General features: G+C 43.2%; 1 protein-coding gene across 4 annotated transcripts in view; it reads right to left on the reverse strand.

Annotated features, from left to right (window-relative positions):
* The window catches only part of LOC116054481 (probable E3 ubiquitin-protein ligase HECTD4), a 112,323-nt gene that overhangs the window by 9,098 nt on the left and 77,297 nt on the right, over positions 1-25,928 (reverse strand). For all 4 annotated transcript variants that reach the window (XM_031306055.2, XM_031306053.2, XM_031306054.2 and 1 more), the window contains exons 47-72: positions 25,305-25,453; positions 25,105-25,184; positions 24,630-24,793; positions 22,607-22,844; positions 21,428-21,564; positions 21,190-21,316; positions 19,020-19,157; positions 18,718-18,854; positions 16,811-16,971; positions 16,533-16,714; positions 15,555-15,760; positions 14,920-15,050; positions 14,601-14,806; positions 12,905-13,084; positions 10,502-11,895; positions 9,935-10,142; positions 9,624-9,847; positions 8,811-8,956; positions 8,378-8,481; positions 7,064-7,187; positions 5,646-5,836; positions 4,157-4,303; positions 3,876-3,995; positions 3,615-3,770; positions 3,402-3,505; positions 1,398-1,619 (exon numbers count right to left, since the gene is read on the reverse strand). In XM_031306055.2, the coding sequence (XP_031161915.1) occupies positions 1,398-1,619; positions 3,402-3,505; positions 3,615-3,770; positions 3,876-3,995; positions 4,157-4,303; positions 5,646-5,836; positions 7,064-7,187; positions 8,378-8,481; positions 8,811-8,956; positions 9,624-9,847; positions 9,935-10,142; positions 10,502-11,895; positions 12,905-13,084; positions 14,601-14,806; positions 14,920-15,050; positions 15,555-15,760; positions 16,533-16,714; positions 16,811-16,971; positions 18,718-18,854; positions 19,020-19,157; positions 21,190-21,316; positions 21,428-21,564; positions 22,607-22,844; positions 24,630-24,793; positions 25,105-25,184; positions 25,305-25,453 (5,376 nt within the window). The remainder of the gene's footprint in view (positions 1-1,397; positions 1,620-3,401; positions 3,506-3,614; positions 3,771-3,875; positions 3,996-4,156; positions 4,304-5,645; positions 5,837-7,063; positions 7,188-8,377; positions 8,482-8,810; positions 8,957-9,623; positions 9,848-9,934; positions 10,143-10,501; positions 11,896-12,904; positions 13,085-14,600; positions 14,807-14,919; positions 15,051-15,554; positions 15,761-16,532; positions 16,715-16,810; positions 16,972-18,717; positions 18,855-19,019; positions 19,158-21,189; positions 21,317-21,427; positions 21,565-22,606; positions 22,845-24,629; positions 24,794-25,104; positions 25,185-25,304; positions 25,454-25,928) is intronic.

Raw genomic sequence — 25,928 nt, forward strand, 5'->3', positions numbered from 1 at the left:
CCACGGAGCGTATATCCGCCCAGTTCGAGGTTGTTAGCTGTGTGTGAATATTGTGTCTGCCTTGCATACTCTGTGTTTAGGACGGCCCATTTAACCACCAGTCCTCATCGATATAGTGGCACGTAGCTCTTAATGTAAAAACGCAACGTGTGAGTACAAAATTAGCACTTACAAGTTAACTAGCCGTTACGAATTAGATTATATAGCCTATTTTTCTTTTATCGTTTCAATAATATTGTAATAATAATAATATATATAATATTGTAAGTTCTAATTGTTGGTTAACGGTTAAACATCAACATTCCTAGCAGGGAAAGACATGAGGTTTACACTACTGAGGCCTGTACTACGAAGAAAGATTTGGCGTTAACGAGGTAACTTCAGGTTCAACCCAGGGTTTTCTGTACCACGACGGTGGATCACTTGTTACCGGGTTCAATCGCCGTGGTAACTTATGCTGAAAACCTAACCTGGTCGGGAGCAGGTCAAATTGGAGATTAGAGATCAACTGGTGTAAAAGCACCGCCTACCGACCAATCAACGCTCGATTGATACCGGCGCCACCGTTGTCAGCGTTGTCACTGATCAGGCGGAGCTCGGTGCGCGGAGAGAGAGAGAGAGAGAGAGAGAGAGAGAGAGAGAGAGAGAGAGAGAGAGAGAGAGAGAGAGAGAGAGAGAGAGAGAGATGCGCTCATAAAAGTTAATTTAACATTTAGAGACCGACAACCCCGTTAACATTCCCTGATGGGTACTGTTATGAAAGATATAGATTTTCAGCAGAGGGAGTTACGTATCTTTGTTAGCTTGTTGAGCCGTGTGTTGCCAATGCGCACATCGGTTTAAATTATGTTTTTATATTTTTTTTTTTATTTGCTCTCACAATCGCTTACCACTGCCAGGGTTGCAACTGAAATAACAGGCTAAAGCAACGACAGTTTATGGAAAGAACAAGTGTAATTATGGTCAGATCTTGTGCCTCACTGATGGGGAAGTGATATTAATAAGCGTTGTGATTTATGCATTTACAGCGTCGGCTATTTTCTGCCAGCTTTCCTTCCTGTTTTAGGAAGCAGCTGTAGCGACTGTATTGCGTTTTGCCTGTTAAATCGTGTCAGTGTTCTTCATATTTATGTAGAATTATAGTCTGCTCTTCTTATATAAAATATGTGGCTCTGGTAGATGTTTGTGATTGGTCGTGCTGTGCAAACCCCGCCTCTTTTATGTGAACGTGCGCGCCGCTAGATTGGGAAACCCTGGGTTGATTGAACTAGTTGTTAACCAGCGTCGTGATACAGCTTACGCGGGACTGCAGTTGTTAGGTTAGGTGAAGCCGGGTAACTGAAATAAATCCAGGGCATGTTGATCTTGATTCGTAGTACAGGCCTCTGGTCCCTTACATTTTCAAACTTGTTGACGTAGTTGTATGTGAGCACATCGGCCTCCTGCAGGTCCTGCTCCGGGTCGAGGGCCTCGCCCGCCAGACCCTTCCAGAAGGAGCCCAGCAGGTCCAGAGGGAGGGGAACATCTGCGCGGATGGCAATGCCGAGCAGCTGACCGAAGAAGTGCAACAGCTGTTCCTCTGCATAGCTGATCGGGCAAGGCGTCAGGATGTACTTCCCCTGAGGACATCAGGAAACAACAATGACTGATACGACGGCGTCTGTACTTAACTTCATGGTGCAAGATAGGACTCTGAGAACAAAACGCTCTCTGCACTTACCGAGAACGAAACTCCTAACATTTCGTAGTGAGGTTTTAAAACTGTGGAGACATTGAGAATGCAGGCGGTCCAATCCTAGAACATACAGTACCGTATAGGCCCAAATATAAGACGACCCCACTCTTTTTCCCAAGACAAATTTTTTTGGAAAAAGACCTTTTGAAGACCAAACCTTATTTTATAAATAAAAATCATTTTATTTTAAAATAATGATATTAAAACAATGGTATGGAATAAACCAAGGTAGGCTGTTGTTTTTTAACATCTTTCAAATAAGGCTGTCAAACGATTAATCTTTTTTAAAATCACGATTAATCGTTGAATTTCTATAGTTAATCACGATTAATCGCATGTTTTATCACATGATTAAAATTATATTATTTTGCATTTCAGAACTGTTTTTAAGTACATATTAACAATGGAAAGCCATTCTTACCAGTGGATCTTGATTGGGGATAAAATGAATGCAAAGAAAGTTACTTTATGAACTTGATTTTAAGATTTGTATTTGTTTATTATTTCACCCATTTCGCAAGAGCTGTAGTAATTTTTTTTGGATTTGGTTTCATCCACAGGTCGGCAAGTAGCACTCTCCAAAATAGTGCTTTGCCTGAGTCTGCTAGCATCAACCTGAGTCACGTTAACTGTACTATGCTTAGCTCCGTAGGTGGTAGCTCAAGCTTGACGTGCTTCGGTGATATTTTAATTCGGCTTTACACAATGTGCACGTGGCTTTCGACTTGTCTACTGAGCCGTCCGGGAGTTTTGGAAAATAAAAAGCTCCATCATGCCTGCAGCCTGCAGTACGAGGAAGTGGCAGCTTGATGATAAGTAACGGTGCGGCAAAGGGTCAAAATAGTCGCCTGTTAGGCACGACACAAAGCCGAGTGAAGTGTAAAATAAATTAATAAATGCCGGCATGCGATTAAAAAAAAAAAAAATAACACGTTATGCTCGGCCCTTAATTGCATCACGATTAACGCGTTAACTACTTTGAAATAAAATCATGTTTTCAATATCTTTTAGATGAAATTGTCACATTTAAATTACCTTAAATTTAATGTAATAACGTAACATTTGTAAATGATCAACCTTTGGCATTTACCTTCAACAGTATAAAAATCTAAGTAACCTGTAGTCTATTGGTCGGCCTTTTTATAATACCAATTGGGCTGATTAAGTTCTTTTTTAGGGAAAACATAGAGTCTGTTGATGTCTGCCAGCCATGCACAGCTTCAGCAGCGTCCCCAGACAGACACATGGACAGAAACGTGTATGTGTCCCGAGCCGCACTCTCGACAGCGTGACACAAACTCAGTGCTTCCGTTTACATCACCTGCGTCGGACTCGGGTCGGTTCGGACATAAAAAACAGAATGCCTGTCGTGTTCTGGTCGGGCCCAGTTATTACTCTCTAGTTCGGACAAAAATATGCTGCCCGAGCCGCAGTTCACTCTCACTATCGTCACTCCCGTGCTCTGGCGCCATCAGCTGCTGTGAATCTATATTGACCTTTAAAGAGTGTACACCCCGAATATAAGACAATCCCACTTTTTGAGACATATTAACAGAAAAAAAAAAAATTCTTATATTTGGGCCGATACGTTTGCCTTGTTGAGAAGACCAACAGTGTCCAAAACAGGACATTGTGAGAGCATGTCAGATGCAGAAACACATCTTACCTTGTTACGGTTGGCTGCAGAGCTGGGGCAGGGGAGCAGCAGGGAAAGAGCCGAGCTCTGTAACTCCTTACACACCTGCCAGAGGAAATGTCTGAAGGAGCCACCTGGAGAGACACAATCATCAAAGCTACAGTTGGCTCTGGCAATAAAATCTAGTAAAATAAAGTCTGCAGGGCGGTACAGAAAGAAAGACGTGAAGGAAAAAAATCTAACTTGTGCCATGAACTTCCTCTCCAGTGAAGCGGATGTTGAAGGCGTAGGTCGGGTCTCCTCCGCTCGCCAGTTTCACACACAGCTGGGACGACGGCACGCAGGCTAGCTGGCGTGCTGCCTGGCAGAAATACGTGTTCTCCGACGATCTGATCTCACCTGACGGACAAAAATGCCAGAGAGTTAGAAAGAATGTGTGCAAAGAGCCAGTGCAAGTAAATCAAATGGGAAACAAACATGTGAACTAGTGAAAGGAAAGCGTACCTCCAACAATCTCTAGAGGGTCCAGTGTAATCTCTGGGGCGGCGTGGTCAGCTGTCCGCTGTACCGTGGCATTCAGTACTCGGTTCATTACGGTCACCTTAGTGTCGTAGAAGTTCAAACCTGTAACCAGCGGAGAAAGCCGGTGATCGAGTGTAAATGATGACCTCTGATCAGAAATTTGTGTTTTAACAAGGCAGGTTTACAATAAAAGGTCCAAACACTGATACAGTCACACCGACTTGGCCCCATTATGCCCCCTTCACGTGTTACATCCCGTATACCTTTGGCCTCACATAACAGCGCTGCAATGCTGTTCTGATAGGTGTGTGTCTGTCTCAGCTCCACCAGCGGCAGGAAGAAACTCTCCAGGGTGTTGTTGAGGGACTGCAGCAGAGCAAAACGCAAGCGCATGCTCTCCACGGGCACGTCTGAAAACACACACAACATACAAGATGACAAAACAACTGACAAAGTGTGACTTGTAGTATGACACATATATACATATACGTGTTACACGTATGCATGTAACACCATAGATGACAGTGTGCGTTAGGGCTGTCAAAACTAAAGTCACCACCAGGAAATGTAATCTTCCATCATATGGGCAAATCATGTATGACATTCCCCGAACACGAACAGTTTCCGGTGATAGTGCCTTTAAAGTTTTTGCACCCTCATCCTGGTATAAATTGCAGAGTCATATTAAATTAGACTAACTACCAACAATGACAATGATGAAATGAAAACTAGGATAAAGGACTGGTGTTGTGTGATGTGCTGTTACTGAGCACTGCTGGTAATTATGTTGACATGATGTTAAATTGCCAACTCTCTTTTTCCGTTTTATGTTGTCTGTTTTTCACCGTTATATTTTAATATGGAACTATTATACTGCCGTCTTGGCCAGGACCCCAGGGTTTCCCGCAGCACTTTGCAGTTCGGGCGGCCCGCCTAAGCTGGGGAACCCTACCGCCTTAACTAGGTCGTCAAAAAAAAATAAAAAAAGCAGCTGCACAAAAGGCTGTCAAGTGCATCTCGGAGAATAGCGCGGACGCGCTTCAGACCACTGGGCGCCCCACTGGCCGAAATGAGAGAAAGAAAAAGAGACGTGGTCTGTCGCTGTCTGGAGGATAACTAGCCAGTTGATATCACGCTGTGAGTCCGTGAGAACTGTAAGTCGTATAACTTATGTTTTGGGTTTATTTAAGCCTGTTATTGTATTAGTCTATAGTTCTTGCAAATTTAAAGTGAGTTAGCTGGTGATTTTGTTGTTTGAGTTCTTCACCTGCTAGCTAGGTTGCACGTGCCTGTTGAGTCGATATAATGGCGATTGTTGAACGCCCTCGCTCCCGTTTGTATTTTATGTGCATTATTTCCATCGCCTGTAGCGATGCTAGATGTCAGCTCTGCCAGAAGCAGTGACTGTGATCACCTTTGCACATTTTGAATGTTGTTTTGCTCTTTCTTATTTCTTACTATTATATATTATTATTTAAATGTTATATTTAGTGTTCGGTCTGAGGGCAAACCCCCCAACCCTACCACCTTAACTAACAAATTTTCTGCGGGAAACCCAGGACTCCCTTCAAAAAGAGATTCTGAATCTCAATGGGATTATTTCCTGGTAAAAATAAAGGTTAACATTTTTTTTTAAAATATTCGTTGACAGCCCTAGTGTGCATTGGATTCAAACACTAATATTATTGGAAGAGTAGAAAGAGGGTGTGAATGTCTTTTCTACACAGACAAACAAACAAGGTTTTTACTCACTGAGCAGGCAGGCCACTCGGGGATCCGCAGTGTCTCCGGGGTCCAGGTACACTTCATGGGGGTGCAGTCGGGCGGGTGTGATGGCCAGGTGACGGCACAGCCTGTTGATGTACTGGACCAATGCCACGTCCATTTCCAAATTCCACTTCCTGCAGGCCTTCTGGGCGTGCCGAGTGTCTATACAGGTGCACCTGGTACAGAGGACAGCTGCTGTTAATCACACAGGCCTCCCACAATGCTTAGTCACTCATATTTAAACGATAACAATTATCAAAGCTAAAGAGGCATTTGGACGTGAGATACACTCAACGAGCATGTCTTGAGTGGAGCTGGGCGATAGGGAGAAAATCTCATATCACGATACCTTTGACCAAATACCTCGATATCGATATTGCGCCGATATTCTAGGGTTGACAATTAGTGCTCTAACAAAATATCTTCACACTTAGATTTTAGATAAATAATCATCAGTTATGTGGATATAATGTCTATGGCAGATTACAGCTAGAACAGTCTGGTAAGTTCAGAAAAGTACATCACTCTGCTGTAATTCAGCCTTTAAAACCAGAAAAAGACAACACTTATGTCATATCACCATATTACGATATCCAAAATCTAAGACGAAATCTAGTTTCATATCATGATATCGATATATTGCCCAGCTCTAGTCTTGAGTGTTTTTAAATTGGACTAGCTTCACACATTTTAACACTGACTGATTGGACAAGTAGACATTTAGAACGTGCTCAAATCAGCGTGACAGCAGATCAGGCTCATCACTAAAAATATTACTCCGCCATTTCAGTGTTCAGAGTTGAATCAAAAACAGTTTTTGAAACATTTGTATTCATGAAAATAAATCATGAAACACAGCGCAACACAGAAACTCTCCAACATATTTATATAAAGTGACTCATTGGATTAAACGACTTTGTTACAACGCTGTACTGGAAATGTTTGGATCACATCAGCTGCGCCGCTGACACAGAGCTAATATGTTAAAAATAGCTGCTAAATGTGAAGTCCGTCAACGTACAGGAGAGAAATCTGTAGACAGATTAAAAAAAAGTTCCAACACGATTGAGCTTGCACGCAGTTTAATGTTTACATGTGTGGTATTTATTCTTTACAAAGCTAGCATTAGCTTAATTTAGCTGGCTGACTGAACAGGAAGGGACCAGAAATCGTCTCTGCTGCTTTTTTTTCTATATTATTTAACGTATACTGGTGGGTTGCTGTGTTTTCTATTTGCAAGTACAGGAAAAAGGCCACATGTCTTGTTACGTTACACTAAGATGACTAGTGTGAAAATGAAGAAGGACGTCAACAACGTGTTCTGTTGCCAGGCAGCTGGTGAATGTGACGGTATTTGAGTTACAGCCGTCTGAGTGCTGGTCATGACTTTTCCAGGGCCTCACCTTTCCAAGTGGAGGTCGTAACCACACGCCAGAATCGCCCTCCAGACACTACGGATGTCCTGCTTGGCACGGTCAACGGCAAATTTATGGAAGCCTTCTAGTGTCAGGTACTTCTCCTCTGGAACTAAATAAGACAGGGTGGTACAGTATGTGAGGCAGCTGGGTTTCACAACACTACTCACATTTACTCATTAGGTAGTAGAGCGTCATAGCAGGACGTTGCATGTGACCAGAGTGTAATTCCGTCTGACCATCAGTAAAAACATACCAAGATACATTTCATTTACAGTTACATAAAACAAAAGCACAAAATCTGTTCTGTCACTGGATTGATCAGTTTACTGACTAATTGTTTTATTATGAAAAGCAGATTTATTTAAAGGTTGTTTTTTTTTCACCTGGACCCTATTTTCCCGTCTTTTTGTGTCTAAGTGACTGATGGTAACAACAATCTTTGAAACTGGTCCAGTATTAAGTAAGACAGCTGCAGTTGGAAACAGCGAAACAAGCTGCAATGTACATTAATGGACAATTGTGCACATTAAGTTCCACTTACAGACTCAGATTATTATTCTAAGTGTCTGACAACATTATGAAAGGATCCCTACAGAGATAGACCTTTTAGTTAAAGAGTAAGATCCTTTTAGTTTAACATGAAACAGCCCCGAAATCACCATCACCAAACTCCACCAGACTCCATGTAAATAATCAGGACTTTTATCATCGTAAAACACACTTCATTCAAAGTGGACAGAAACTAAATAAAACTATCAAAAGCCGTATTGGTTCATCTTTCCACTGTTCCAACAATCACCACTCTGGTTTGGTTGAAATAAACCCTTAATTCACCCATTTACATGTGGAAATATGCTGGCTCTATACACGCTAAAAGTCCTGATTATTTACATGGAGTCTGGTGGAGATATGCTGGCTCTATACACGCTAAAAGTACTGATTATTTACATGGAGTCTGGTGGAAATATGCTGGCTCTATACACGCTAAAAGTAGTGATTATTTACATGGAGTCTGGTGGGTTTGGTGATGGTGATTTCGGGGCTGTTTCATGTTAAACTAAAAGGATCTTACTCTTTAACTAAAAGGTCTATCTCTGTAGGGATCCTTTCATAATGTCGTCAGACACATGAAGTAACCCATAGGTTTGTGTCTTTGTGGGGTCTTCTACTTCACCCTCGTTGTTAGCGAAGAAAGGGGAGTAGAGCTCTTCACACATCTAATCATCATTCATGATATCATTCTTAACAAAACTTCCATCAACTAACGTATTCAGTGATATTTGTGTCATTACTGCCAACCTTCAGCTTTCTTAGCAGGAGATTTTTCTACATCTTTCTCCTCAGGTCTGGATTTCTCAGGAGATTTTGGCTTCAGGACTGTCTTCTTCTCACTCAGAGCAGTCCTGGCAGAAGAGAGACACCAGCTAATTTAATTTAATTACCATGTCAAAGTGTAAATGTAGCGTTATTATGGAACCCACTGCAGTTCTAGGCAAGACCCGCCCTCCACATCAATTGGCCAGGCGTTCATGCTCGCGTGATAATGAAATCAGATTTGTTCAGGTCCTATCCCCTGATCAATGGGCTATCCTAACATTAACTACTCAAGCTCAATGCCTAACCCCAACCATCACCATCAGGCTGCCTCGTAGGGCGGTCTTACCTAGAACTGCAATGGGTTCCATAAAAACGTGTAAATGTACCTAAACATGCTTGAAAACTAATGACTCACCTGACACTGTTGAGCACAGACTTCTCCTTGGTGGGAGGTTTGGTGATGGGCCTCTTGGTGCTCACTACCTTGCCTTGGTGCTGTTCCTTCCCTGCTTTGCTGTATTTGTTCTTATTGGGCTTGGGAGTGCCGTACTTTCTTAGAATCTGACACAAACAAAACATTTTGACACACTATACAATACACAATATACATACTGTATAGACCAAATCACCTTGCCGTTGCGCTAACAGAACAAAATCACTTTCTGTAAACAAATGGTGAAATCTGAACTTGTTTATTTCTGTTGTCATTTTCAGCCGTAAATAAAAATTAAAGATATGTAGTTAAACACGGAGGTCCGACCTATCTGTGGTCTGCTCTTGTTTTCTGTCCCGTGTTGCTTTGCTAGCGTCTTTGAAAAACCAAATCTAGCGTTTGGAACAGCAACATGTCACCGCCGGTCGGACTGACTGCTAGTTTGGGTGGGGTCATTTTCTTTAGTCTGTGGCCCAACAGGTAAATTAGCTCTCCAAGCTAACGTTAGTCAAAGTGTTGACATATGAAAGCATCAAACATGCATTTTAGTTGAAGGAGATGAGAGTTCATCCAGCTGTTCCTCGTCGCAGTTTGCTCAGCGCTGTTAAACTGAATGTACGGGACGCAGGAGGTTTCTACCCAGAAGTTATTGTAAACAAACGTTGTATAAAATGTTGACCTCAGGGAAAGGAGGGAGAGAGTTTCAAGACCTAACACTTGAAAATTGACTGCACAAAAGGATCACTGGACGATTCAGCAAAACAGAGAATTTTCGCCGCCAATAATGTTATGTACCTGAGTAAGCTGGTCCTCAAGTACTTTCTTTGGATGCCTAACGTTGGTGAAGAAAGTATGGAGCAGGTTGCCAGGTGTCTGAGCGTTGATCTGCTCCTTGCTGAGGTAAATGTCCGACACTTTAAGTGGCTTGGCTGGCGTGAGGCTGAGCATCTGCTCCGAGTGCACACAGCTCTTAAAGATATCTGTGAGAACATCTCGGGCTCCAGGTACAAGCTTGTCACCTTGAAACATGGAGATGGAACATGTGAGATTTGGCAGAGCTATTTTCAGTGTTTAAAAGCAAAAAAAAATATATAATCAACACCAACCTCTGACTGACTTGTCCAGGAAGTAGTCTTCAAGAGCAGAGCTTCCCTGCGTGTCAAACAGGCTTTGGTTAACACTGGAGGCTGTGAGGATCTCCTCATTGGTCAACTCCATTAGATCCTCTTCTCCGTCAAGACCGGACAAGCCAATCAGGTCACTGCTGTTGAAAAGACTGGCACGGATCTTTTCCACTTTGGCCCGAGAACGAACCTATGATTGACGAAAGAAAGACAAGCGTATTTCAACAAGACAAAACTAAACGGCGTAGATCTATTATAGAGACAGAGTGCATTTAAGTCCTGCCCCCACCAGAGGGGAAAACAACTCTCCGCTCTCCATTGACTTTGAAATGCATTAAGTTCTCCTCCTTGTCAATTTGATCTGCTAGGAAACAGAGAAATGCCTAAAAGCTGCTGTGTGGTGGAATGCACTAGCAACAGGGTAAAGAACCCATAACTTAAGTTAAAGTAAGTTACAGAAGTTTTTATAAGCTGCCAAACTGAAAAACAGCTCAGTCAGCAGGGATGACGCGATGCACTCTGTCTCTATGGTGCTCCTAATCAACCCACCTCAATGACAGCATAGCCCTTGATGGGCCTGGCCACGGCTGCATTGCTCTCCAGTGAGGTGACTGTGTGCATAGAGCCTCCATCTGACGCGGACGGCGTTTCCGCGCTGTCGAGAGGCTCGCCTAAGCTGCCAAGACTCCCCAGGCTTCCTGTACTACACAAGGAGGTGTCTAGACTCTCCTGACTAGAAACAGTCTGAGGGTCTTGGGGGCCCTGCTGAGGGTATGTAATGGCTGAAGCTGCAGCAGCAGCAGCAGTGGTGAGAGGGGGAACAGCCGACAGCTCCTGGTCAACGGAGAGTTCACTGGCAGTGCGGGACACTCCCTGAGAGGAGCTGCAGATCGAAGTCTGGCTGGTAGAAGCCGAAGCGCTCACGCTCATAGCCGGAGTCACGCTGCTGGAGCTGTCGGGACTCTCAGGACCTCCGCTGTTAGGGAACGGGCGCTCCGGTTCAGGGCCCGCTTTGCCATCCTGAGGGCTAGAAACTTTGGGCTTCCTAGGTTCCTCTTCCTGCAGCGGGATGAAGACTTCGTCTTTGAAGAGCCCTCCGTGTGCGTTGCAAGCCCTGCGGATAGCATTTCGAACCACGGCCTCCTCCAGGTGCGTGGGGATACCTGAGAGCACCAGCAGGCGGCTGTGGGCCGTGGGGCCGACCAGCGCCTGGCAGGCGTCCGTCACCGCGTCACTGGTCACGCTTAAGCCCTGCGGGTCCTTGTTGGTGAGATGTCGTAGTATCATGAGGAGTGTGAGGCCGCGGTGGAACCACAGCATGTCCTCGGGTTTACTCGTTGCCATGTTCAGCAGGGCGCTGTCGCTCTCCGACAAGCGCGCGCCTCCACTTCCCCGCTTCCCAGAGACCGCTGCCGCCACCGCGGCCGCCGCTCTCTCGCGCTTCATCTTGACCTTCTTACGCTTGGACAGCAGACTGGGGCTCTGCGGCGTCTGGCCCGGGGACGATGACGAAGACGAAGAGGAGTCGCTGAGGTTCGGGGCGCTGGTGGAGGACAGGGCGCCCACTGAAGAGCCGCCAACGTTGAGAGGAAGAGTCACCTCTGCCACGGCGAGACACACCTCCATCAGAGCGTGGAAGTAGGTGGAGAAGCGGCTCTGATCCGTCCCCAGCGCCAACGCCACGCCTCCAGAGGATGACCCCCCCGCTCCCGCCCCTCCAGCAGTCCACCCCTGAGTCTCCCGGTCGTAGAGCTTGCGGAGCTCCGTCTGCAGGGCCATGAGCACGGCGAGGCACGGGTTGAGCAGCAGAGCGATGGAGCTGGAAAGGCCAGCGGGGCTCTTGCGCTGCTCCAGGTGGTGGATCTTTCGCAGAAGCTCAGCCAGCAAGTGAAAGATGAGTTCTTTTATGGAGGGAGCCAGATCAGTAGTCCAAAGCAAACCACCTAAAACAACAACAACAATGACGTAAAAAACATACAAAGTCGTTGAAATCTACATTTATGTTTGGAAAGATTTATCCGGCAAGCTTTCAAAGTTCTTCTATGATTTATGGAGCTAGTAAACAAGTTGAGTTCAATTAGAAGAATAATTGATAATAAATATGCGGTATAAGTCGAGGTATAAGTATTTTAGGTATAGTTCTTTTCGAGTGCAGTGCAGTTTTGAAAAATCAAGCAAAGACTCAAAATACGACATCTAAAGAGGTGATGTATAACATACGTCTATGTTCTTACTTCTGTGATTTGTAACTCAGAAAATACATCAAAATAGTTGGTGATTAATTTAATAGTTGATGACTAATCGATTCATCTTTGCAGCTCCAGTTGCATTTAACCAAAGTTAATTTCATTTATATAGTACTTTAAAAGCAAGCAAGTTTGCACCAAAGTGCTTCACAGATATGACGAATACAAACATATGTACACAAGCATAAAACACACACATATACATAGATTCAAGTAGAAACAAGTTGAGACACAAATTGAAACCCATGAAATCAGAAAAACAGAAGAAAATAATAATGAATGAATAAATAAATAAAAAGGCAACAAACGATTAAGTCCATATCCACGACGTTCCACGTCTGGGATTGCTCCGGTGCTGCCAGAAATTCCACCGGACGACTCTCTTTTGGCGTTCTAAAATCCGGTGGATTTGTGAGGACTATGGTTAACTGCTCCTCAGATCTCTGCAGGGTAAATCCAGACAGCTAGCTAGACTATCTGTCCAATCGGAGTTTTCTCTCGCACGACTAAAACTACTTTTGAACGTACACGTTCCACCAAAACAAGTTCCTTCCTGAGGCTATTTAGCAGCGGCACCACCAGTGTGTGGACTAGCCAGACCCTCCTCCACAGCGCTGTGGAGGAGGGTCTGGCAATGGGAGACTAAAAACGATTACATATTAAATGAGGCCTATTAAAGTGTTGTTATAAGTGTGGGTTAACCTACCCAGCAGTTCCACCACCTGCAGCAGCACAGACGAGGGCACCGTGTCCAGCTCGTCGTCAGATCGCTCGCTGTTCTCTCCCAGCTTCCACGTCAGCAGCTGTTCAGCGAATGCCATGGCCAGAGGAAACTCCAGCGGCAAGGAGTGCAGCACCAGCACCGCACCGGGAGGGGGCGACACCCCTAAAAACAACACAATGGGATGTTTAATTACATGTTATCCTGTAACACAGGCGTGTCACACTAACTAAAAATAAGAATCACATCCAGGGCCTGACATGTTTAGTTTAATCACATGCTTTTAATCACCAAAAAAGTCTTCTCACTTACAGTTTGGTCGACATAAAGCCCCAAAAAGTAACTTAGCCAGTCCCTCCAGAAAAATGCGATTATGCGATCGCATAATTCAATGCATAATTGGCCAAAGTCCGCATATTTATTTCGGGGCCACATTTTTTCAAATACGCCGCACTTTCGCTGCATAAATTGGCGATTTCCGCGCAAAATATGCGTGGCTTGCATGATTTCATAATCCCCGCATTTTCGTTGCAAAAAAGTCACACATATCTTAGCAGAAAGTTGAAAAATGTTGCGTTTACTTCACACAAGAGCAGCCATTTTCCCGTTGCCATGGGAATGTTAACATGTGAACATCATCGAAAAGCTGCAAACCCCGCGATGAAGCCGTGATGAAACCGCAGTTTTTGCAAGTTCCTGCAATTTCATCGCATAAAATTGCATAAATATCCCGCATATTCCATCGCATTTTTTAAGAAAACGTGCCGCATAATCAAGGATTTTTGCCCAAAACAATCACAAATATACTCCGCATTTTTCTGGAAGGACTGACTTAGCCATAAAAAAAATTAAAAAAATCGAAAAAAAACGGGGCAAAAATGTTGAAAAAAGCACTGCTGGCGACAGCAAACGTGACAAAAACTTCAGAAAAAGCAACAAAACATTGAAAAAGATACAAAAACTAGGCGGGACAAAATTTATTGTGAAACTAAATAGATGTGCGGGCCAGATCAAAATCTGCGAGGGGCCCGATTCGGCCCACGGGCCTTGAGTTTGACACGTGCTTTAACAAATTATTTTTTTACAAACAGTTAGGAATGTAACTTAAACTTTGTGTTGTCTTCTAGTCAAATTTGACCCGTTTACAAAATTTCTATATAAAAAATATGGGTTTCTTTATAACTACCTAATTTTAATTACCCAAAAATAACACGGATGATTCCATACAACGGCCTCGCAAGTACACCAAAAGATCGGATCTCTAGTTTTATCGAATTTTAGGGAGTTTTATTAAATTCTTTAGTATCCCGACTGAACGCTGACCCTTCTGTGATGATCCTTCCTTTAATATTAGTCAAAATAATTCATAATTACTGCCTTTTTAACTCAAGAATTTGATATAATTTCCTATAAATGACATTCATTGACCATAAATTCCAAAAATAAGTGTAAAACTAGTGGTATTAAGTTAGTGTTAGTGGTGTTTATACAGTACATGGTAGTGAAAAGAGGCGTTAAACGTCAAAAAATGCCCCAAAAACATTGAAAAAAGCGCCAAAGTGTCGAAAAAAAACAACTAAAACGTCAGAAAAAGTTTTGATCCTCAGTTTTGACCCAGGAGCACGACAAGTGCATGGTTGAATGGAAGACAATCACGAGGGTTAAGGAGTTGGATACTCACCCAGTTTGATGTGCACCTTATCAGTGGGGATGATAACAGAGGGGTATTGGTTGGTGGTGGGAGGGGGAGTAAGGCCTGTGTTGGTAGGTGAGGCGTCCAGCGGATAGCACACGGCCTCCATCAGATTCAGCTGGCCATTTCTACGCACTTTGTGACCCAGGCCGTACACCATGACTCGAGCCCAGGGGGCCTTGTAAAGGCTGGAGCTAATGGAGCGGAAAGGACGGGAGAGAATTTAAATAATTTAACAGAAAACGAATGGGAAGAAATCTGAGTTCATCACGAATTGCTGAAGTTTGAACACATAGGAGGAACTCACTCTTTGCGGCAGCCCAGCTGGCTCTCCTTGCAGGAGATGATCACAAATGCAGCGCCGGGAAAGCTGACATCCATGCTAACCTTTGACTCCGTCACAGGAAACTCCTCAGATGTAAACTGCTCGGGTGCATTCTGTAAAAAGGAACAGAAATATAAGAGATACTGGGTAGGCATTAGGGCTGGGTATCGCCAATCATTTCCCGAATCGATTTGATTCTGATTCACAAGGTCCTGATTCCAATCCATTTGCTATTCAACGTCACTTAGGTTAGGGAAAGTACAGTTACAATACCAACTCAACTTGGATATAAAAGAGATTCTTGGAAAATTTGCTGTAAAATGTACAAACAAGAAGCAACACTCAAATATTTTTTATAACACACCAAGTTAATGTGTATTAATAATCAGGTATTCAAGTATTGACTGCCAAAATGTTTGTTTAAAGTACTTTTTACTTAACAGCACTAACATTATATTAACGTATTTAACATATTAAAAGATCTATTTCAGGATTTTTTGTTAATCATCAGATGACACAAACAAAGATCGGTTTAAATTGGAGAATCGATTATTTGAACGCAGCCCTAGTGGGTACACAGAGGCAGGTTTATTAAAAGGAAGCCCTGATTGGCTGACCTGTAGGAAGCAGCAGATCTGCTTTGTGAGCTCCAGCAGGCTTTCCTCTCCTTGATGCAAGGCACGGGTGATGGCCACGGTGAGCCACTCCTGGATGGGCTGAGCGTTGCCCTGGTAGAACAGCTCTGAGGGGGAGCAGCTTTGGCCCTGGAGGTTGTGAAGCACCGACTGGGCCAGAAGGATAGAACTGGAACTAATAGTCCCATCTGCAGGAAGAACAACGTCACCGCAATCAGCACAGAAACACACATGACCATTAACATCACACTGAGTACATTTACATGCACACCATTGTTCTGAATATGACAGTATTCTGAATTTGATACGGGTCATGTAAACAGCATATTCTGTTTGGGTATTCAGAATAAGGCCTTTATCTGAATATAGGATTTTCAGATTAAGACGTGTGGGATGGGTCGGTATTATTCAGGTTTTAGAGGCATTCTTTGGACATGTGTACAGCGCATTCAGAATCTGTGTCTCAATCAGGGTTTTTACTGCACTGTTTGTGACAGTTTATGGCTTCTTGCATGTTTACGGCTTACGGTCAGCTCTGTGCGTTGCTATGGTTGCTGTACACAAATCAACCAGCCGGCAGTTTGCAGCGCTGTGGTAGAGATGCACGGCCGAAAGAAAAGAAGGAGAAACACAGCTGCTTTTAAACATTATCAAAGACTTGGATATCAACAGGTTTGTGGATATGAGCCGACCTTTTCTAGAAGCTGGTTGAAGGAATGAAAGAGGGACGCTGTGTTCACACGCTCCAACAAGTCCTCCACCGCTGGAAAACTCTGAAAAAATCCTATTTTACATGGCTGCGTGTAAACGGGAATATTAGTGGAATATTCACATTAGCCATGTTAACAGCTTAGTCAGAATATTGTCTTTTTCAGAATAAGGGCAAAACCCGGAACAATATGTGCGTGTAAATGGAGTCACTGAGCGATCCAGTTGCTCACGAGAAAGATTAATACTCACCAGGGAGGGGTGGAGCCAGCAGCTGATTGGACAGCAGCTGCAGGTGCTCTAGGGTGATGTCACGGATAGCAGGTATGTGGAAGAGACGAGTGAAGGTGTGGGGACTCTTCGGGGCAAAGATGTTGAGCAGGGCCATACGACAGTATAACCGAGCCAGCGCACTCTCACAGCGAAGCAGTTCCCTAGAGCAAAGCAGTTCAAAACAGATTTTATACATTTTGAGCGCTGGTGCAGAAAGCATTTACATTATGCTAATCCCCGTTAGGTGCATACGCTACCTGTGAATCTGAATGTTGCTGCTGTCGAGTGAGACTAAGCCATTCGCCGCAGTCCGTCGAGATCCAGCAGGCGGACGCTCCAGCATCTCGATAGGATACCAATACCTCACCAGCACCCCCTCACTGCGCAGGTAGGTTTCCACCTGCACCAGCTCATTCACCTGCACAAGTTCAAGATAACAAAAAAGGCACATAGAAAATATTTCAGTTTTTATTTTGAGAAAATGGATCAGGGCTCCAGACTAACTTTTTTTCAGTAGGAGCACTGTAGCCCTTAACTTAAAGATTTCAGGGGCACAGGCAGAAAAATTAGGGGTGCACACCGTTAAAGGTCCAGTGTGTGGGAATTTCTCCCATCTAGCGTTGAGATCATATATCAATCAACTCTCTCGCACCACGCAGTTCAAAGTAGGTATTACAGCTACGGTAGCCTTCACGCTTCAAAAAGCCGGTCTCTTGCTCTTTTCAATCTCCTTTTTCTTTTTCTGGGCGAAGAAGAAGAAGAAGACTCCTGTTCCTGAAATTGGGTTTTGGATTTTGAATACGTGTGGTCCTCCATGTTTCCTTCTTCAAACTTGCCGGGGGCCGGGAAGCTCCGATACCCGTTAGCAGCATTAGCAGCAGCTGTGAGTTTATCATGTGACAGAGAAAACGTGAAAGGTGGAGCAGTATGTCCTGTATGTCTCTTACCAGCTAACGTATTTCAAGACGGAGCATGAATATGGAGCGTCTACCCCAGTTCATGCAAACGCAAACGTAAAATTTCAAGCCAATAGGAATACTTGGAATTGATGGTGGTGGTAAATATTCATGAAAAAGGACAAGTTTGTGAACGGGCAACACAGATTTTGATAATGAACAACTAAACACGTTATTGATAATGCTTTGGGGATAAATACAGAAACTACAATTTGCTTTTATTTGAGATCACAGTCACATTTTAATTGAATGTTTCTTAACAAATGCACATTTGTCATCAAATTTCTAGGTCGTGCCTGTGCGAGTAGTTTTAAAAATTACTCGCATTGGATGCATTCTGAAGCCCTGTGGACGGCACGCCAGAAATCTCACTGTCTGCAGGCAGAGCAACAGGTATTTCCTGGACATTCATGGATTTTCTAAATTTCTAGCGATCACAGGAGGGGCTTGTTGTCAGGCTATGGAAAAGGTTATTTCAGTGGTTCCTAAAACATTTCTGCAGTTTTTCTTTCTTTTGTCGATAAAAGTATTTTCATGAATCCATGTATCTATTATCGAGGTATGTCTGTCCTTTTTGTCCTGAAATGATTATTTGAACTGATATGTGACCAGCCTGCTGGAAGTTTCTTCGTTCGAAGGAAACTGGTGTTTTGTTAAAGGTACAAATGTGACTTGTAAATAAGGGCTCTACCGATTCAAAATCGATACACAGAATTCCAAAAATAAATAAATAAATTGTATGTCTACTGCAATCACATGGTAAAAGTAACTACGTTTACATATTGTGAATCGTTTTTTAAATCGAAAAAATCTTGAGCCTAAAAATCAATATTGAAATCGTGACATTTTCTGAATCGTGCACCCCTATTGGATATTAAAAAAAGAGAGAGATTCTCTGAGAACTCCTGCTGTGAATTGTACAAGCAAGAAGCAAACCCTCAAACGGTTTCCTGGGTGAAAACGTAACTACTTCCGGGACACAAACTGCCCGGCTTGAAAGTCCTGTGTGTGTCACGTGATGCACTTATACATCCACGGTCAAAAGGCATACTATATTAAAAGGTAAATCCAGGATATTGTTCATTGATATCAGATCACTCAAACAAAGATCGATTTTAATTTGAGAATCAATTATTTTCACCCAGCCCTATTATAAATACATGTCCAAACATGGCTCAAACACTGAAGAATCAAGTATTTCTACTTACAGAGTCCACATCCAGCACCACCCCGTGCAAACCAAAGGTCTTTAACATGCCCCGGATAGCAAACTTGGGCAGGGCTGTCCCTCCTGTGGTGCTGTTGGTATTGTTGCTGTCCGGAGAGCGGATGACTACAGTCAAGCCTGTGTTGAGTGAGAAATTTATCGTGAGGGTAAAATAGTTAGCAGAGACCCAAAGACGAGTTTGATATGTCAAATCAACAGTTTTAATACAGTGCTTACTTGAAATTTACCCTGAAATGATCTCATTTAACAGTGCGTAGGGATAGGGATGTAGGTGAACGGTACCTTTGCGAACTTTGTCAATAGTGAACTTGTTGGCCTCGTCCTTAATATCCTCGATGGTAGGGAGGTAGAGGTCCCGAGGAATGCCGCCATTCTCTTCATACAGGAACTCCACTGTCTGTCTTGCAATGTCCACCATGCCTGTTGTCAGCGAAATACACCACAGAGACAAACACTCTCAAAGTTGTCCTTGTTTAATTTATATTAACCACATTTGTGCAGGAAATCCACTCCATCCTGCACTGGTCCAACAACGGAGCAGCTTCTCTAAGAACATGAGCGATTTTAGACCCTTTTTAGGGGGGCAAATCAATTTTAGTGCTTCAAGTTAGAGTTTGTGAACTTGTCTGTTAGTGAGTACAAACAATTACAGGTTCAAAGAGCTTGAAACAGGTTTAATATCCTGTGTGGCTGTCGCCGATGCTATGCACCTGTAACCCAGTCAAGGAAAGGGTTAACAAAAACGTAGTGTTGGCCAATCGGAGGAGGTTGAGCCAGACTCCCGCCTTTGGCTGAGTCTCTCTCTGATCTGTCAGAGGGAGAACAGGAGACGGTTGTGAAGTTTAACGTTGGTAGTCCCCAGAGAAGAAGTTGGTCATTTCATGGAGCAGATTAGAACCCAGATGAAACGTAAGCAACGAAAATTGCTGAAAATTAGAACATTGTGTCAAAATTGGTCGTTATTACTGAGACTTATAAGTGTCAGGGTCAGGTTAGCTGACGTTGTTGTTCAGTAGCTCAGAGATTAGCGCCTAATGAAATTACTGATTTAGCAGGGGCACTGTATCTGTGTCACATTCTCATCAGGGGCGGAGCCCCCTAAAAGTCTGATCCTACAATTGCACAAATATAGGTTTTTACTAACATTTAAATACTATTTAAATAGTTGTACATTTTTATCCCCAATTTATATATACATTATTTCCTTGTATTATTTCCTCTTGTATTTAATTTTTTGAATAGTTGTTCTTGTATTCTATCCTATTTTTTATTTCTTGTATATTCTGTATGTGTTCTATGTGTCAGATCTTTTGCTGCAGTAGCTTTTGCTGACATTTCCCAATTTGGGATCAATAAAGTCTATCTTATCTAATCTAATCTAAAATTCCAAGCTTACCTTAACTTTCACACTCAGGGCCCTATCTTGCACCCGGCACAGCGCAGCGCAAAGCCCGGCGCAAGTGTCTTTGCTAGTTTAAGACCGACGCAGTTGTCAATTTCCCGTCCAGCGTCCACGTCGTTTAAACAGCAAATGCACCTGCTCCCATCTGTGCGCCCATAGGCGTGCTGGTCTTACAGGGAGGTGTGTTCAGGTGCATTCTGGGCGTGCTGGTCTTACAGGGAGGTGTGTTCAGGTACATTCTGGGCGTGCTGGTCTTACAGGGAGGTGTGTTCAGGTACATTCTGGGCGTGCTGGTCTTACAGGGAGGTGTGTTCAGGTACATTCTGGGCGTGCTGGTCTTACAGGGAGGTGTGTTCAGGTGCATTCTGGGCGTGCTGGTCTTACAGGGAGGTGTGTTCAGGTGCATTCTGGACGTGCTGGTCTTACAGGGAGGTGTGTTCAGGTGCATTCTGGGCGTGCTGGTCTTACAGGGAGGGTGTTCAGGTCATCTGGGCGTGCTGGTCTTACAGGGAGGTGTGTTCAGGTACATTCTGGGCGTGCTGGTCTTACAGGGAGGTGTGTTCAGGTGCATTCTGGGCGTGCTGGTCTTACAGGGAGGTGTGTTCAGGTACATTCTGGGAGTATTGCTATCTTGAGGCAGCAGAAAGTGATCGCGCCATTGACCAACAAAAACCTGGTCTAAAGTCAATAACGCAGCATTTCATTGTTATTTTAACAGAGCATTAGTAAAATGCTCCTAGGCTCGTGCACAGCCCGCGCACACTATGCTTGTTGTTACACACACAGGGACACACAGCAGCACACACACACACACACACACACACACACGCATAAGATTACAAATAAAAATATTACGGTGCAAATCCTCCATCATAATAGCAATGCTCCAAGGTACAACCCTCAAACCCGTCAAACAAGCTAAAGTGGATTTGGACATGCCCTAAACGCACCTGCGCCAGGCGCTTCACGGCGTGCAATTAAATCGTTAAAATAGGGCCCCAAAAATGCTTAGGCTAAGTTATGTTTGAATGCTTTTCTTTCATTCTTTACCTAGCTGCAGAGCTCCTTTGATTTGGTCCAGGCCAGATTTCCTCTCAGCTTCGTTACGGAACCGCCTACGAATGGTAGGGAACACTTTGGTCTCCCAGGCCTTTACCAGCAAGGCGTAGTGGTCCTCCTAGGGTCAGACACACACACATCAACAACAACGAAGAGTGCAAACTTCAAATGAATTTGGAAGTCAACATTAACAGATGAGAAGTGTGGAGAAGTGGAGGCCCCAACTCACTCTTGGGACATCATCATCATCCTCATCGTCACTCTCATCATCTGCGATAGGAGGAGGGTGCGGGTCCGGCCCAGAGGTGACCAGGTTCTCGTAGCTCAGCTCGAATTTGTAATGGCACGACAGGTCGCTGTTGTACTCTGTACCAACAGGAAACGACGAACAGAAACAGAAAATGCAGGTTTAACAAATGATACACAACATTGTATCAGCGTAGTGCACTCCCTATATATATATATATATATATTTAGATGATATTTATGGAAAATTGAAGAGCTTAAAGGAAAAGGCAGCACTTTTATGAGGACAAGCGTTTGTAACACTAGATCAGGCATTCAGGGGATTTGCCGCAGGGTTGTGTGGCAGTGTGAGAGTATCGCTTAAACAAATAATTTGTTCTGTAACCCCCTAATGTAGTAGAAGTAGACTTTATAGTTGACAATCATTTTTCTGTCAGATTGTTTATAGAGCTTGACGTTTCTGACCACACTTGAAGGCAGCTTCGTTTCCTTGAGGAAGAGAGAAAGAAAAGAGACGGAGGGACTGAGGAAACAGTCAGCTGTTCCACTCTCGGGCAGTTCACTTTTTCTGTTTTAAAACTTTCTCGTGGCAGCAATAGAGGCAGTGATGTTTCCTGTTTCCTGTTTGGGACTCTCACACTGCCTCAAAACACACAGAGAAGTCTGTTCCACGCGCACATGACTGGCCACCGCCGCATTAGGGCTGCACAATTAATCGCAATATTATCGAAATCGCAATATGAACTAGTGCTATATCCAAATCGCAGGGAGGCGCAATATTTCTTAATGGCAAAATGTGTCACAAAACACTTCAATTTTTTTTTATTTTTTTTTCAACAAAAATGATCATTCCCTTCAATATCGTGAATCATATGGCAATCGCAATATCAGTCAAAATAATTGGAATTAGATATTTTCCTCATATCGTGCAGCCCTACGCAGCATGACGTCAGGCTGCGTTTCTCCAAAAAGTGAATCCGTCTCAACTATTCGCCACAGACCGCTGCAGATTTTTTCAGCTCCCCCGTGCGTCCCCCACCGCCATTACACATTACCCCAATTCAAAATGGATGGGAAGACTTGCGTTGTCGCAGGACCGCCTGACGACCGCCTGAGTGTATGTGAAAGCAGCCTAAGGTTAAAATGAAGATAATAAACATACGTTGTTGGGCAACTGCCACGGCTGCAATCCGACAAGGTGGTCCATGTGAGCCAGAGTCCGAGGTAACGCTTGCACCTGCATCATTATCGCTGTCTGAGGCCATAGCAAAGGGCAGTGCTTCGAAATTTGCACTTATTTCTTCTGCAAGATCTACACACAAGTCAGCCGCGTTTCTGTGTGCTTGACCTTCTGCGTATGCAAATGGCCGGCTTCCAAAGTTGGCACGGATCTTTGAGTTCTAAAAAAACAATGGAAAGAAAAATAGAAGATTAACTTCATCAATCCTGAGAGGAAAGTATACAGTATAATACATAATAAATATAAGTGATGAACCAGTATAGCTTGGAGGGTAATTTTGGTATTTTTTTTTAACCTGGACCCTATTTTCCGATGCATTGGTGTCTAAGTGACTAATCTGAACAAGTCTTTGAAACTGGTCCAGTGTTGAGTGAGAACGCTGTAACCGAGAGCTGTGGGCTGTAATGTAACCCTACAGGACAGATGTTCAGCGTCCGTTAGCGTCCACTAAAAGTTCTGTTGTTGATAGACTCAGATTATTATTCTGTGTCTGTTTGTAGTGTCTGACAACATTATGAAAGGATCCCTACAGAGATAGACCTTTTTGTTAAGGAGTAAGATCCTTTTTGTTTAACATTAAACAGCCCCGAAATCACCATCACCAAACCCACCAGACTCCATGTAAATAATCAGGACTTTTAGCGTGTATAGAGCCAGCATATTTCCACCAGACTCCATGTAAATAATCAGGACTTTTAGCGTGTATAGAGCCAGCATATTTCCACCAGACTCCATGTAAATAATCAGGACTTTTAGCGTGTATAGAGCCAGCATATTTCCACCAGACTCCATGTAAATAATCAGTACTTTTAGCGTGTATAGAGCCAGCATATTTCCACCAGACTCCATGTAAATAATCAGTACTTTTAGCGTGTATAGAGCCAGCATATTTCCACCAGACTCCATGTAAATAATCAGTACTTTTAGCGTGTATAGAGCCAGCATATTTCCACCAGACTCCATGTAAATAATCAGTACTTTTAGCGTGTATAGAGCCAGCATATTTCCACCAGACTCCATGTAAATAATCAGTACTTTTAGCGTGTATAGAGCCAGCATATTTCCACCAGACTCCATGTAAATAATCAGTACTTTTAGCGTGTATAGAGCCAGCATATCTCCACATGTAAATGGGTGAATTAAGGGTTTATTTCAACCAAACCAGAGTGGTGATTGTTGGAACAGTGAAAAGATGAACCAAGACGGATTTTGGTAGTTTTATTTAGTTTCTCCTTTATGTTGCCTTTCTTTAAATAACTGTTAATTTCTTATACTGAAGTTGCATTGTTGACACTGTATGACAATCTATATAAGCATATAAAGAGAAATTCCTATTTTATCTGCTTTTATATATTTAACTGTTTTAATTGCTCTTCAATGTTTCATTTCTTATACTGCACTGTAACTTTTATTCTCGTATTTTATCTGTTTTAAATGTTTTTTAATCGGTTTTCGTGTAAAGCACTTTGAATTGTCCTGTTGCTGACATGTGCTATACAAATAAAGCTGCCTTGCCTTGCCTTCTGTCCACTTTGAATGAAGTGTGTTTTACGCTGATAAAATTACTGATTATTTACATGGAGTCTGGTGGGTTTGGCATTGGAGATTTCAGGGCTGTTTCATGTTAAACTAAAAGGATCTTACTCTTTAACTAAAAGGTCTATCTCTGTAGGGATCCTTTCATAATGTTGTCAGACACTTAGAATAATAATCTGAGTCTGTCAGCGGCAACAACAGAACTTTTAGTGGACGCTAACTGGCGGTGCTCAATTGCCCTTTAAGTTATGATACATATTAGTTACTGTTCTCATCAGTCACTTAGAATCAAAATAATGGGAAAATAGGGTCCAGGTTAAAAAAAAAAACAAAACAAAAAACTAAATCACCCTTAAACAACAGTTTAAATATAAAGCTTTCAATGTCACTTTAGTCGACAGAAACCCACCTTTTTTTGAATGTGAACCAGGGGCCACATTCCTCCAGCTACATCCTCCAGGATGGGGCCAAGCCGCTGGCCACAGTAGGTAAAGTAGACCCTGCCTTTAGGGGCCTGACCAGGGGGGGGAGGAGTGCCCTCCGAACGCTCCCAGCCGATTCCAGCCACGTCGCCTGTGTTTATACAAACGCAGGGTCACATTCTCAGTTACGTCTCAATGCTAAGAGGTAATGGCATACTTCAAAACATGCTAAAACTAGATGCAGCTTGAGTTAAGGAAGCAAGATCTGCTTGCAAAATAGCTTTTCTTTTATTGAAAGAGCAGCCAGATAAGATAAGATACAATGCTTTTAAGGAGTTGAAAATACAATGTATGTTGAAATTGATAACATACATTGCTGTATGGATTTCTAAGTTGACTAAATCAAAGAAATGAGGCAGTAGAATGTGTATGAAGAGAGAGATAATTTGTCTCCTGTCTCACCGGGAAGTAGAGCCACATCCAGCCTGACACTCTTCCACTGCAGCAGACTGGAGCCATTATAATGCACTGCCCTACCATTACTGGCACACACAGACAGACAGAGATGGAACAACACAGAAGAGAAAGGTAGCAGTCAGCACTCAAGTCAGAGACAGAGCAGTGGGAAAAGGATCTCAGAGTTAATATGCAGGCAAACGTACTTATGAAACAGACAAGTGCCGACAGGGTTGGTCCATGCTCCGTCTCTCTTCTCCGCCTCAGTGGCAAAACCAAAGGACACAATCGGGCCGCTGTCCTCCTCAGAGTCTCCATAGGAGACAATTTCTATCTCCCAGTAAAAAGACGGGGCCTGTAGGGACAAAGAGAAGTAATCAGAATCAGAACACTTTGTTGATCCCCTCAGGGAAATTGTTCAGTTGCTCACAGTCAAATTTAAGGTAAAAATAAGAGTAAGAAAAGAGCGAGTCAATAAGTATAAAAAGTAACGTTAAGTAACATAGCTACAGTGCAAGAAATAAAAACGTTAAGTAGATGTGAGGTAAGATTAGGTTAAAAAGATTATCTTGCTAAAACATTGGATTTTACAAATGCTATTGTAGTGCAGTATGAACATAAATAAAGTACAGTGTGAATATAAGTAGCAGCAAGGAATAAATAACAGATATTGCACATGTAACTGATAAATTATTGCACCGAGTAAATGTTGTACATAATTGTCCGAGAATATCAAGATCGAGATGTGATGTGGAGATATGTGTTGCGAGTCCAGTTTTGACACTTTAAGCGTGTAACACTCAGTGGTAGTTAGACCACCTGTGGTGCAT

Source organism: Sander lucioperca, chromosome 2 (assembly GCF_008315115.2).
Source record: "Sander lucioperca isolate FBNREF2018 chromosome 2, SLUC_FBN_1.2, whole genome shotgun sequence".
In the NCBI taxonomy this organism is placed as follows: domain Eukaryota; kingdom Metazoa; phylum Chordata; class Actinopteri; order Perciformes; family Percidae; genus Sander; species Sander lucioperca.